This window comes from Carcharodon carcharias, chromosome 1, assembly GCF_017639515.1.
Source record: "Carcharodon carcharias isolate sCarCar2 chromosome 1, sCarCar2.pri, whole genome shotgun sequence".
Lineage (NCBI taxonomy): Eukaryota > Metazoa > Chordata > Chondrichthyes > Lamniformes > Lamnidae > Carcharodon > Carcharodon carcharias.
Window position 1 is genome coordinate 61,975,145 of NC_054467.1, and position 11,051 is coordinate 61,986,195.

The following is an 11,051-nucleotide window of genomic DNA, read 5'->3' on the forward strand; positions in this document are numbered from 1 at the left end:
AGCAGGGAGTTGCCCTGTGAGTCCTCAACATCGACTCCAGAACCCATGAAGTCTTGATTAGCACCACGTCCACAAACATTCACTCCCTCCACCACCAATGCAAAGTAGCAGCAGCGTGCAGCAGCTACAAGATGCACGGCAGGAGTTAAACAAGACTCCTTCGACAACGCCTTCCAAACCCACAACCACTACCATCTAGAAGGACAAGGGCAACAGATAGATGGGAATACCACCACCTGGAAGTTCCTCTCCAAGTCACTCACCATCCTGACTTGGAAATAAATTGCCGTTCCTTCCCTGTCGCTGGATCAAAATTCTGGAATTCCCTTCCTAACAGCACTGTGGGTACACTTACACCACATGGGCTGCAGCGGTTCAAGAAGGCAGCTCACCACCACCTTCTCAAAGGCAACTTGGGATGGGCAATAAATGCTGGCCCAGCCAGCGAAGCCCACATCTTGTGAATGAATTTAAAAAAACACAGTAGTTAAGGAGAAGTGAGAAATATGGGGTGGGATAAACATTATGCTCATCCCATTCTCCCCCATTATGAGAGAGAAAATATTAAGTTATTTAGCATACTTGAAGGTGGATAAATCCCTAGGCCCAGATGAAATGTATTCCAGGCTGCTAAAGGAAGCAAAAGAAGAAGCATCAAAAGCTCTGACCATTTTTTTCCAATCCCCTCTAGATATAGGCATGGTGCCAGAGGACGGCAAATAATGTAAAATGGGAGGAAGGGATAGCTGAGTAATTACAGGTCAGTTAGTTTAACCACTGTGGTGGGCAAATTATTGGAAACAATTCTGACAGACTGTATAAATCATCATTTAAAAAGACACAGATTAATCAAGGACAGTTAGCAACATTTTTTTGTTCAGGGAAGGTCATATCTGACTAACTTGTTTGATTATTTTGGAGGAAACATAGAAGGACAATGAAGGTAACATGTTTGATGTAGTCTGTAGGTAAGGATTTTGACAAGGTCCCACATGGAAAACTGGTCAGAAAATTAAAAGGGCAAAGGATTCAAGGACAAATGGCAAGTTAGTTCCAAAATTGGCTCAGTGGCAGGAAGTAAAGTACTATGGTCAACAGACATGTGTGTAACCAGAAGACCATTTTCAGTGGGGTTCCACGGGGCTTAGAACTGGATCCCTTTTGTTCATCATACATATAAACAGTTTAGACATAAATATAGGGGGCATGATCAAGTTTACAAATGATGTGGAAATGAACCCTGGGTTAAAGAGGTAGGAAGTTGTAGACTGCAGGAAGATATCAATGGATCAGTCAGGTGGCTGGAATTGTGGAAAATGGAGCTTATTCTGAAGAAATATGAAGTTATGCATTTGGGAAGACAAACAAGGTAAGTGAATATATAATAAACGGTAGGATTCTGAGAAGTGTAGAGGCACAGAGGAGCCTTGGAGTGCATGTTACAGATCCCTGTAGCTAGCAGAATAGGTAGATAAGACATACAGGGTGCTTTCATTTACTGGCCAACACGAAGTGTAAAGATCAGGAATATGCTAGAACAGTGTAAAATACTAGTTAGACCGCAGCTAGAATACTGCATACAGTTCTTTCCACCGCAAAACACTAAGGATCTGATTGCACAAGAGAGGGTACAGAGATTTATGAGAACATTGTCAAGAATTACAGAATGGTTACAGCGCATTATATTTCCAAGTCAGGATGGTGAGTGGCTTGGGGTTATGGTGTTCCCATCAGTCTGCTCCTCTTGTCCTTCTAGATTGTAGTGGTTGTGGTTTTGAAAAGGTGGTAGAGAGGCAGAAATGCTCCTTGCATTTAAAAGCACTTCGGTACGCAACTGAAGTGCGGTAACCTACAGAGTTAGGGACCAAGAGTTGGAAAGTGGGATTAGGCTGGTTTGGTACTTTTCAGCAGGCGTACTCAATGAGCAAATGGACTATTTTTGTGTCGTAAATATATATTTCTGAGTGGCGGGTTTTAAAAAGTCAGAGATCGGTACTGACCCACTCTGAAGGACAGCGGCGTCCCTCCATTCGGCCGCTCCCGTTCCCTCTGGCAGGTCAGTACTCTCTGCAGCAGCAGCTGAGCCAAGCACTTCTTGTGTTTGTGAGACGACTCCACCAGGGTGATGGCCTCGGCCAGACAGGCCCTTTGTCCACCCAGCAGCCCACCAACTAACCGGTCAAGCAGCTGCCTCTCCCACTCGGACAGTGTATCGGTCAAGATCTGTTGCTCTCGCACCGCCGCCGCGACGCTGCTCAGGCTCCTGGGCTGCGCTCGAGCGGCCTGCCGCCGCGAGGCTTTCAGCAGTCCCTTCGCGCCCATCCGGGACACCGAGCTCAGGCAAAAGGCTCTGGAACGCGCCGAACTCCAACTGTGCAGCCTGTCTGGGACCCAACGGCTGCAACGCCACAGCCGCGCCGCCATCAACATCCTTCAGAGGAAGGCAGCGACGACCAGATCTGGGCTTAAAACTCCGCCAACATGTTTTAAGTGGCTACACTTTTCATATTTTAATTTAAAAAGTACACTTGGATGTGGGGAAACAATGTGGCCTGTTAACTCAAGCTGCTTGATTTTTCAACCCTTATTCGGTCACGACTACATTACAAACACAGAAAGAAACGACCACAAACAAGTCAGGTGAATGTTACCCAGCGTGCACTGCCCTCGGGCCACGTGACCTTTCTCAATACGCATATGCGTGAAGGTAATGGTTTCGTTTCGGAAAATGAATGCCACTAATTTTTGTTGGAGTTAAATGTGAAATCTTGCCTTTGATGGCAGTTGTGTATTGAAAGCACACTTAAAGAGTTGTGCACAAAGTGTAGCCAGGCACTTTATTGTAACGATGAAGTACCGCTAAGGTTTTTTTTCGATGAATGTGAAACAATCCTTATCACCATTCACTAGTTCTTTTGGTCGAATACCAACTGCAAAAACAGTTTAATAAATCGCTACCGCTCTCCTCCCCCGCCACCCAACCACTGCTGTACCCCCCCGCCAACCCACCACCACCGCTGTCCCCTCCCACCACCACCGCTCTCCCTCCCGCCAACCCACCACCACCGCTCTCCCCCCCCCCGCCAACCCACCACCACCGCTCTCCCCCCCCCGCCAACCCACCACCACCGCTCTCCCCCCCCCGCCAACCCACCACCACCACCGCTCTCCCCCCCCGCCAACCCACCACCACCGCTTTCCCCCCCGCCAACCCACCACCACCACCGCTCTCCCCCCTGCCAACCCACCACCACCACTCTCACCCCCACCGCTGCCACTCTCCCCCCCAACCCAACACCGCCACTCTGCCCCCCAACCTGCCCCACAACCGCCACTCTCCCCCCACACCCTGCCCCACCACTGCCGCTCTACCCCCACCCCCCACCACCACCGCTGTCCCCCCCACCACCACCCCACCACCACTGCTCTCCCCCCCACCACCACTGCTCTCCCCCACCCCACCCCACCACCACCGCCGGTGCCACCGCTACTCTCCCCACCCCACCCCACCACCACTGCTCTCCGTCCACACCACCACCGCCGCTCTCCCCCCAACCCCACCCCACCCCACCACCGCCGCTCTCCCCCCCCACCCCACCCCACCACCGCTGCTCTCCCCCCCACCCCACCACCACCACCGCCACCACTGCTCTCCCACCACTGCCGGTCTCCCCTCACCCAACCAGCACCACCACCACTCTCCCCCCCAACCCCACCGCCACCGCTCTCCCCTACACCACACCCGCTCTCCCCCCTCCACCCCACCACCACCAATCTCCCCACTACCCCAACAACACCGCTCTCCCCCCACACCCCATCACCACCACTGCCGATCTCCCCCCCCCCCCCCACACCACCAACACCGCTCTCCCCACCCCACCCCGCCCCACCGCCACCCCTGCTCTCCCCACCCCAACCCCCACCACCACCACCGCTGCCCTACCCACCCTGCTCCCCCCCACCACCACTGCTGCCCTACCCACCCCGCACCCCCCCCCCAGCATCACTGCTGCTCTCCCCGCACCGCTCCCCCACCACCACCGCTGCTCTCCCCACCCCACTACGACCGCTGCTCTCCCCACCCCACCCCACCCCCACCGCTGCTCTCCCCACCCCGCCCCTCCCACCCCACCACTGCTCTTCCCCCCCCACCATCACCGCTCTCCCCTCCACCACCACCACCACTGCCGCTCTCCCCCCACACCACCAACATCGCTCTCCCCCCCCACCGCTGCTCTCCCCACTCCAGTCCCCCAACCGCCACCGCTGCTCTCCCCACTGCAACCCCCCCCACCACCACTGCTGCCCTACCCACCCCACCGCCCCCCCCACCACCACTGCTGCCCTACCCACACGGCCCCCCCCCCCACCACCGCTGCTCTGCCCCCCACCCCACCAACACTGCTCTCTCCTCCACCGCTAGCACCACCGCTGCTCTCCCCACCCCGCCCCACCCCCACCACCACCGCTGCCCTACCCACACGGCAACCCCCACCACCGCTGCTCTCCCTGCACCCCCCCACCACCATCGCTGCTCTCCCCACCCTACCCCATCACGACCGCTGCTCTCCCCACCCCAACACAACCGATGCTCTCCACACCTCACCCCACCACCGCCGCTGCTCTCCCCACCCCGCCACTGCAGCTACTCTCCCCTCCCCGCCCCTCACCACCGCCGCTGCTCTCCCCACCCCGCTCCACCTCAACCCAACACCACGACTGCTCTCCCCACCCCACCACCACGGCTGCTCTCCCCACCCCACCCCACCACCACTGCTCCCCCCTCCCCACCCCACGTCCAGCGCTGCTCTGCCCACCACACCACCACCACTGCTCTCCGCCCCACGCCACCGCCACCACCGGCGCTCTTCACCCCACCCCACCACTTCTGCTCTGCCCCTCACCCCACCACCTCCGCTCTGCCCCTCACCCCACCACCTCCGCTCTCCCCCCACCCCACCACCTCCGCTCTCCCCCCCACCCCACCACCGCTGCTCTCCCCGCCATCCAACCCCCGCCGCTGCCCTCCCCACCCCGCCCCTCCACCACCGCCTCTGCTCTCCCTACCCTGCCCCCCCACCACCACCACTGCTCTCCCCACCCCGCCCCACCCCACCCCACCCCACCACCTCGCTGCTGTCCCCACCCCGCTCCACCTCAACCCAACACCACGACTGCTCTCCCCACCCCACCACCACGGCTGCTCTCCCCACCCCACCCCACCCCACCTCCACCACTGCTCTCCCCCCCACCCCACCGCCACTACCGGCGCTCTTCACCCCACCCCACCACCTCTGCGCTGCCCCTCACCCCACCCCACCACCGCTGCTCTCCCCCCCCACTCCACCAACACCGTTCTCCCCTCCACCCCACCAACACCGTTCTCCCCTCCACCCCACCAACACCATTCTCCCCTCCACCCCACCACCACCGCTTTCCCGTCAACCACCACCACTGCTATCCCCCCCCAACCCCACCACCACCACTCTCCCCACTACCACCACCGCCGTCGCCACCACCACCGCTCTTCCTCCCTCCCACCACCATCGCTTTCCATCCCCCACCATCACTGCTGCCCTTCTCCCCCCACCACCACTACTCTCTCTCCCCCACCACCATGGCCCCCCCCACAAATGCTCTCCATCCGCTCCTCCATCGCTCCCCACCCCCGGGCCATCGCTCTCCCCCGCCCCCACTACTGTCGCTCTTCCCCGCCCCCACCATCACCACCGCTCGCTCTCCCCACCTCACCGGCACCAGCATCGCTCTCCCCCTCCCCACCACCACTGCTCTGCCCCCCATCCCACCAACACTGCTCTCTCCTCCACCACTAGCACCACCGCTGCTCTCCCCACCCCGCCCCCCCCCCCCCCACCACCACCGCTGCCCTACCCACACGGCCCCCCCCCACCACCGCTGCTCTCCACCCCCACTCCACCAACATCGTTCTCCCCTCCACCCCACCAACATCGTTCTCCCCTCCACCCCACCACCACCGCTGTCCCATCAACCACCACCACTGCTATCCCCCCCCACCCCACCACCACCACTCTCCCCACCACCACCACCGCCGTCGCCACCACCACCGCTCTTCGCCCTCTCTCCACCACCACCGCTCTTCCTCCCTCCCACCACCATCGCTTTCCACCCCCCACCATCACTGCTGCTCTTCCCCCCCCACCACCACTACTCTCTCTCCCCCCCCACCATGGCGCCCCCCTACAAATACTCTCCATCCGCTCCTCCATCACTCCCCACCCTCCGGCCATCGCTCTCCCCTGCCCCCACTACTGTCGCTCTCCCCACCTCACCGGCACCAGCATCGCTCTCCCCCTCCCCACCAGCACTGCTCTGCCCCCCATCCCACCAACACTGCTCTCTCCTCCACCACTAGCACCAGCGCTGCTCTCCCCACCCCACCCCCCCCACCACCGGCGCTGCTCTCCCCCCCAACACCCCCACCACCGGCGCTGCTCTCCCCCCCAACACCCCCACCACCAGCGCTGCTCTCCCCCCCAACACCACCACCACTGCTCTCCCCACCCCACCCCCCCCACCACCACCACCCGCTGCTCTCCCCACCCCACCCCCCCCACCACCACCACCCACTGCTCTCCCCACCCCACCACCCCCCAACCACCACCGCTCTTCCCCCTCTCTCCACCACCACCACTTTCCACCCCCCACCGTCACCACTGCCCTTCCCCCCCCCACCACCACTGCCCTTCCCCCCCACCACCACTGCTCTCTCTCCCCCCCCACCATCGCCCCATCGCCCCCCACCAACAAACGCTCTCCATCCGCTCCTCCATCGCTCCCCACCCCCCGCCATCGCTCTCCCCCGCCCCCACCATCACCACCGCTCGCTCTCCCCACCTCACCGGCACCAGCATCGCTCTCCCCCTCCCCACCACCACCATCACCCTCCAGCCCCCGCTCTCCCCCCCAACCCCAACCGCTCTCCGCCCTTCCCAACATCACTGCTCTTCCCCCTCCCCCACCATTGCTCTCCCCCTCTCCCCCCACCCCCACCATTGCTCTCCTCCACTTCCCCCATCATCACTCTCCGCACCCCCCCACAGCCATCGCTCTCCACCCCACCACTACTGCTCGCTCTCCCACCCACCACCATCACCACCACCAATACCGCCTCCCCACTAATAAACCATCCCCCCAACATCACTTCCCCCCACACCATCATCCCCCTCTTCCCCTCCACCACACCTCTCCCCACCACACCCCTCCCCCTGCCCCCCCACAACCCTCCCCCTCATATCCCCCCACCCCCCACACACCCATCCTCCACATTGCCCCCAAACCCCTCTGCCACACCCCTCCCCCCACACCCTCCTCCCACCACTGGTCTCTACCCCCCTCCCACCACCATCGCTCTCCCCCCACTCCACCATCTCCCACCCCTCCCACCACCATCACTCTCCCCCCACTCAATCATTGCTCTCCCAGCCCACCAGCACCACTCTCCCCTCACCCCATCGCCTCCCCACTACTACCATCCCCCCAACAGCACTTCCCCCCACACCATCATTCCCCTCTTCCCCCCAACATCCCTCCCCACACCCCTCCCCCTGCCCCCACATCCCTCCTCCCCCACAACCCTCCTACACCACACCCCCCACAACACCCCCACCTTGCCACCCACACTCCTCCCCCTCATCTCCTCACTCTCCCCTCCCTCCCACTCCCCTCCCCTCCCACACCACCCCTCCCCCCACAACCCCTCCTCCCACGCCCCCCCCCCCACACCCCTGCACACCCCTTCCCCTACACGCCCCTTCCCCCACACGCCCCCCCACACTCCTCGCCCCACACCACCCCCCCCAAACCCACCCACACGACTACTCCTCCACTCCACCCCCTTCCCCCACAACCCTCCCACACCTCATCCCCGAACACCCCCACCCTGCCTCCCTTCCCACTCCCCCTCCCCTCCCCCCACAACCCCTTCCCCCACGCCCACATCCCTTCCCCCCACACCCCACCACACACTCCCCCAAACCCACCCACACCACTACCCCTCCACACCACCCCCTCCCCCCCACTGCCCCACACCCCTCCACCCCCACACCGCTCCCCTCTACACCACCCCCTCCCACACCCCATCCCCGAAACCCCCACAGCCCTCCCCTCAAACCCCCATACTCATCCCCCCAGCCCACCCCTCATCCCCCAACCACTCGATTCTTCCTCCCCTCATCGTCTCCACCACTCCCCTCTTCCTTCCCTTATCCCCCCACCACTCTCCTCAACCCCCCCCACTACTCCCCTCATTCCCCCCACCCTCTCATCCCCATTCCCCCCACCACCTCATCCCTCCACCCTTCCCCATTCCCCCCCCCCCACCATTCCCTTCATCTCCACCCCCCCCCCCCCCCACAACCACTCCCTTCATCTCCTCCCCCCACCACTCCCCCTCATCCTCCCCCCCCAGGCAGGCTTGTCCAACCCGTGACCCCTGGAATTGTTGTTGAACAACGGTAAGACAGCTCAGTGCATCTGAGAATTCCTTCATGAGTCTGCTCCTCCAACCACCAGCTCAAATGTGCTGCCCTGGCCCGGCTTCTTTTGCCAGGTACTCCCAGTGTCCCACTGGTTTCCTCTGCGTATCCAGGCTCTTGGCCCTCCCCTTGATGGGCACTCACGTTCAGATGCCTCTTGCTCTCAGGTCTCGCCCCAGCTCTCATCGCACCACCCCCAAGCCGATTTTCAGAGTGATGGTGGTTGAGTGAGTGTGTGAACCATAGAAAAGTTATGGTGCAGAAAGAGGCCATTAAGCCCATCATGTCTGTGCTGGCCAAAAAGAGAAAATAAACTGGCTGCTCATTTTAATTCCACTTTCCAGCACCTGGTCAGTAGCCTTGCAGGTTACGGCATTTCAGGCGCAGATCCAAGGACCTTTTAAATGAGTTGAGCGTTTCAACTACAAACTTAGGCAGTGAATTCCAGACACCAACCTCTGGGTGAAAACGTTTTTCCTCATGTCCCCTCTAATCCTTCTACCAATCACCTTAAATCTTTGCCCCTGGTAATTCCCCTCAGCTTGGGGTAACAAGTCTTTCCTGTCTACCCTATCTAAGCCCTTCATAATTTATACAGTTCCATCATTACATTCCTACTTTTGTACTCAATACCTTGCCCAATAAAGTATTCCATATGCTTTCTTGTCCACCTGTCTGGCCACCTTCAAGAACCTGTGGATATGCATCCCAAGGTGTCTCACTCACTTCCTTAACCCCTCTCAATAAATTCCCATTTTTTGAGTATTTCCTTGGTTTGTTTGCCCTCCCCAAATGCATTACCTCACAATTTTCTATATTGAATTCCATTTGCCACTTCTCCACCCACTCAGCCAAACCATATCATTCTGGAGTCAACACCTATTCTCTTCACTATCAACTACACGGTCAATTTTTGTCGTCTGCAAATTTCCCAATCATGCGTCCCATATTTAAGTCTAAATCATTAATATATACAGCAAACAACAAGGGCCCCAACACCACTGGAAACTGTTATCCATTCACTGTTTCCTGTCACTGAGCCAATTTTGGATCCAATCTGCCACCTTCCCCTGTATCCCATGAGATCTCACTTTCCTGACCAGTCCGTGATGTGGGACCTTGTGAAATGCCTGACTGAAATCCATACAGACAACATCCACTGCACTACCCTAATTTATCATCCTTGTAATTTCCTCAAAAAAATTCTATTTAGTAAGACAAGATCTTCCCCTAACAAAACCATGCCTACTGTGCCCAAGTGACAGTTTTTCCTGTCTCAGAATTGTTTCCGATAATTTGCCCATTACCAAAGTCAGACTGACCAGCCTATAATTTTCTGGCCTTTCTCTCATAGCCTTTTTAAATGAGAGTGGGTGGGTATGTGTGTGTGGGTGAGGGACTGAGAGCGTGGTTGAAAGTGTGAAAGGTGGGTGAGTGAGTGAGAGGGGCACAAGCAAGACAGTGCGCGCGTGCACTCACCCTCTTGCGTGCATACACTCCCACCCTCACTCTTGTACCCTCCACCTTCAAGTCGCAGGGAGAACAAGAGAAAGAGTACGTGAGAAAGCTAGCTAGTAATATAAAGACGATAGTAAGAGTTAATATAAATATTTAAATAAGAGGTAAAGCGCATCTAGGGAATTGATAATGGAAAACGGCAGAATGAATTAAACAGGTATTTTGCTTCAGTCTTCACTATAAAGGACACAACGAACATCCCAGAAATAGCTGTAAATCTGGAAATGGAAGGGAGGGAGGAACTTGGGAAAATTACAATCACTAGGAAGTGGTATTGAACAAATTGTTGGGGCTGCAGGCTGACAAATCCCCAGGCCCAGATGGACTTCATCCTGTGGTCTTGAAAGAAGTGGCTAGTGAGATAGTTGACGCATTGGTTTTAACTTTCCAAAATTCCCTTTATTTGGGGAAGGTTCCATTAGATTGGAAAATAGCAAATGAAACTCCTTTATGCAAAGACAGAGACAGAAAGCAGGAAACTACAGACCAGTTAGCCTAACATCTGTCATAGGGAAAATGTTAGAATCTATTAAAGATATTATAGCAGGGCACTTAAAATTCAAGGCAATCAGGCAGAGTCAACATGTTTATGTGAAAGGGGAATCATGCTTAACCAATTTATTCTTTGAAGGAGTCACATGTGCTGTGGACAAAGGGGATGTACTGTACTTGGATTTCCAGAAGACATTTGATAAAGTGCCACATCCCATGATTATTGCAGAAAATAAAAGCTCATGGTATGGGGTTAACATTGGCATGGATAGCTAACAGGAAGCGGAGAGTTGACATAAATGGGTCTTTTTCTGCTGGCAGGATGTGACGAGTGGTGTGCCACAAGGATCAGTGTTGAAGGCTCAATTTTTTACACTTTAAATAAATGACTTAGATGAAGTGACTGAAGGAATGGTTGCTAAATTTGCAGACGACACAAAGATAGGTAGGAAAGTAAATTGTGAAGAGGACACAGGGAGGCTACAAAGGGACATAGGTTAAGTGAGTGGGCAAAGATCTGGCAAA

The 11,051-nt window shown here is 57.3% G+C and overlaps 1 protein-coding gene across 2 annotated transcripts in view; it reads right to left on the reverse strand.

Moving 5' to 3' along the window:
- mmaa (metabolism of cobalamin associated A) overlaps window positions 1-2,666 on the reverse strand; it is a 46,163-nt gene extending 43,497 nt beyond the window's left edge. For both annotated transcript variants that reach the window (XM_041200157.1, XM_041200146.1), the window contains exon 1: window positions 2,001-2,666. In XM_041200157.1, the coding sequence (XP_041056091.1) occupies window positions 2,001-2,430 (430 nt within the window). In that variant the 5' untranslated portion in view covers window positions 2,431-2,666. The remainder of the gene's footprint in view (window positions 1-2,000) is intronic.
- Between the last annotated feature and the right edge of the window lie 8,385 nt (window positions 2,667-11,051).